Source organism: Nicotiana tomentosiformis, chromosome 9 (assembly GCF_000390325.3).
Source record: "Nicotiana tomentosiformis chromosome 9, ASM39032v3, whole genome shotgun sequence".
Taxonomy (NCBI): domain Eukaryota; kingdom Viridiplantae; phylum Streptophyta; class Magnoliopsida; order Solanales; family Solanaceae; genus Nicotiana; species Nicotiana tomentosiformis.
In genome coordinates, this window is record NC_090820.1 from 36,306,247 (window position 1) to 36,307,773 (window position 1,527).

Consider the following 1,527-nt stretch of genomic DNA (forward strand, 5'->3'; position numbering starts at 1 on the left):
TACTTATCTTCGGGAGGTTATGTAACTGTTAAGAACAATCAAATTCCTTTGATTTCCTTGTCGTGCGAGTTATTGACATCAAAATTCTAAAACTTCTATTCTTTCTCAGAGATGGTGAGGACCCGTACCGGGAGGACCGACGATCAGGCATCCGAGCCCCCTGCCAGAGCCGCCAGAGGTCGGGGTCAGAGTAGAGGACGACCACGCGGTGCAGCCCGAGCACCTGTGAGAGCTGCGTCAGAGGAGCCCCAGCAGCTCCAAGTGGAGGGCCAGCACCGGAGATCCTTATTGCTACTCTAACCCTCCAGGAGACTTTAGCTCAGTTCATGAGCATGTTCATCACTCTGGCTCAAGCTTGACTATTTCCGATAGCTCCCGCTACATCTCAGGCCATGGGAGGGGCACAGACTCCCGCAGCCCGCACTCCTGAGCAGAGGGTCCAGGTTGATCAGGCCCCAAAGTATATTCCTATGCCCCTAGTGGCTCTGGTTCAGCATGAGACCAGGGTAGCTGCTTCTGAGGCAGAGCAACTCAGACTTGAGAGGTATAAGAAGTACCACCCACCTACTTTCAGCGGACTAGCTTCCGATGATGCTCTGGGTTTTCTTGATGAGTGTCATCGTATTCTCCGTACTATGGGCATTGTGGAGACGAGTGAGGTTTCTTTCACCGCTTTCCAGCTGAGGGGAGCGGCATATTAGTGGTGGCGTACCTATGAGCTGAGTAGTCCCGATGAGGAATCCTCACTCACTGGGACTCAGTTTTCAGAGATGTTCTTGCATGAGTATGTTCCTCAAAGCCTCAGGGATGCTTGGCGTGCAGAGTTTGAGCAGCTGCATCAAGGTGCTATGACGGTGTCGGAGTATGTAGTCCATTTTAGTGAGTTAGCTTGCCATGCACCGGCTCTGGTTGCCACAGTCAGAGAGAGGGTTCACCGCTTCATTGAGGGACTCCACCCCAGTATTCGGACCAGTATGGCCAGAGAGATAGAGATGGATATCACTTATCAGCAGGCAGTGAGTATTGTCGAGACGGTAGAGGGAATGTTTGCACGGGACAAAGAGGAGAGAGAGGCCAAGAGGTCTCGAGAGACTGGTCATTATTCAGGAGCTCGTGCACCAGCAACACGCTATGGTAGGGGTTTTGTGAGTCGCCATGTTCATTCAGCTCTTCCTGCAGCCAGCGGTGTTCCAACTCCTCCTAGACCTTAGGAGCCCTATTATGCACCGCCAGTATCTAGTATGCCTCCTACTCGATGTGCTATTGCCGGCCAGTCCAGCAGGCTAGGTCCGAGTCAGTCTCAGCTGCCGCGTCCTCCGAGGGGTTGTTTTGAGTATGGTGACACTCGTCACATGGTTAGAGATTTCCCCAGAGCCAGGAGAGGTGCACCTTCACAGACTTATCAGCCTCCACGTGCTCCACCGGGTCCTCCGGCCATTCTTCCAGCCCCAACTGCCACTCCACCTTCTCAGACAGCGCGAGGCGGAGGTCAGAGAGGTAGAGGTCACCCCAGAGGGGGAGGCCAGG

General features: G+C 53.9%; 1 protein-coding gene across 1 annotated transcript; it reads left to right on the forward strand.

Annotated features, from left to right (window-relative positions):
* Window positions 1-770: 770 nt before the first annotated feature.
* LOC138898601 (uncharacterized) lies at window positions 771-1,211 on the forward strand. Its single transcript, XM_070184679.1, has one exon. It carries the CDS (start codon window positions 771-773, stop codon window positions 1,209-1,211), a length of 441 nt encoding a protein of 146 aa, XP_070040780.1.
* Window positions 1,212-1,527: the final 316 nt, after the last annotated feature.

What these genes read in the sequence shown, in the direction of transcription:
- LOC138898601 (XM_070184679.1), top strand. Translation starts at nt 771, where the DNA reads ATGTTCTTGCATGAGTATGTTCCTCAAAGCCTCAGGGATGCTTGGCGT.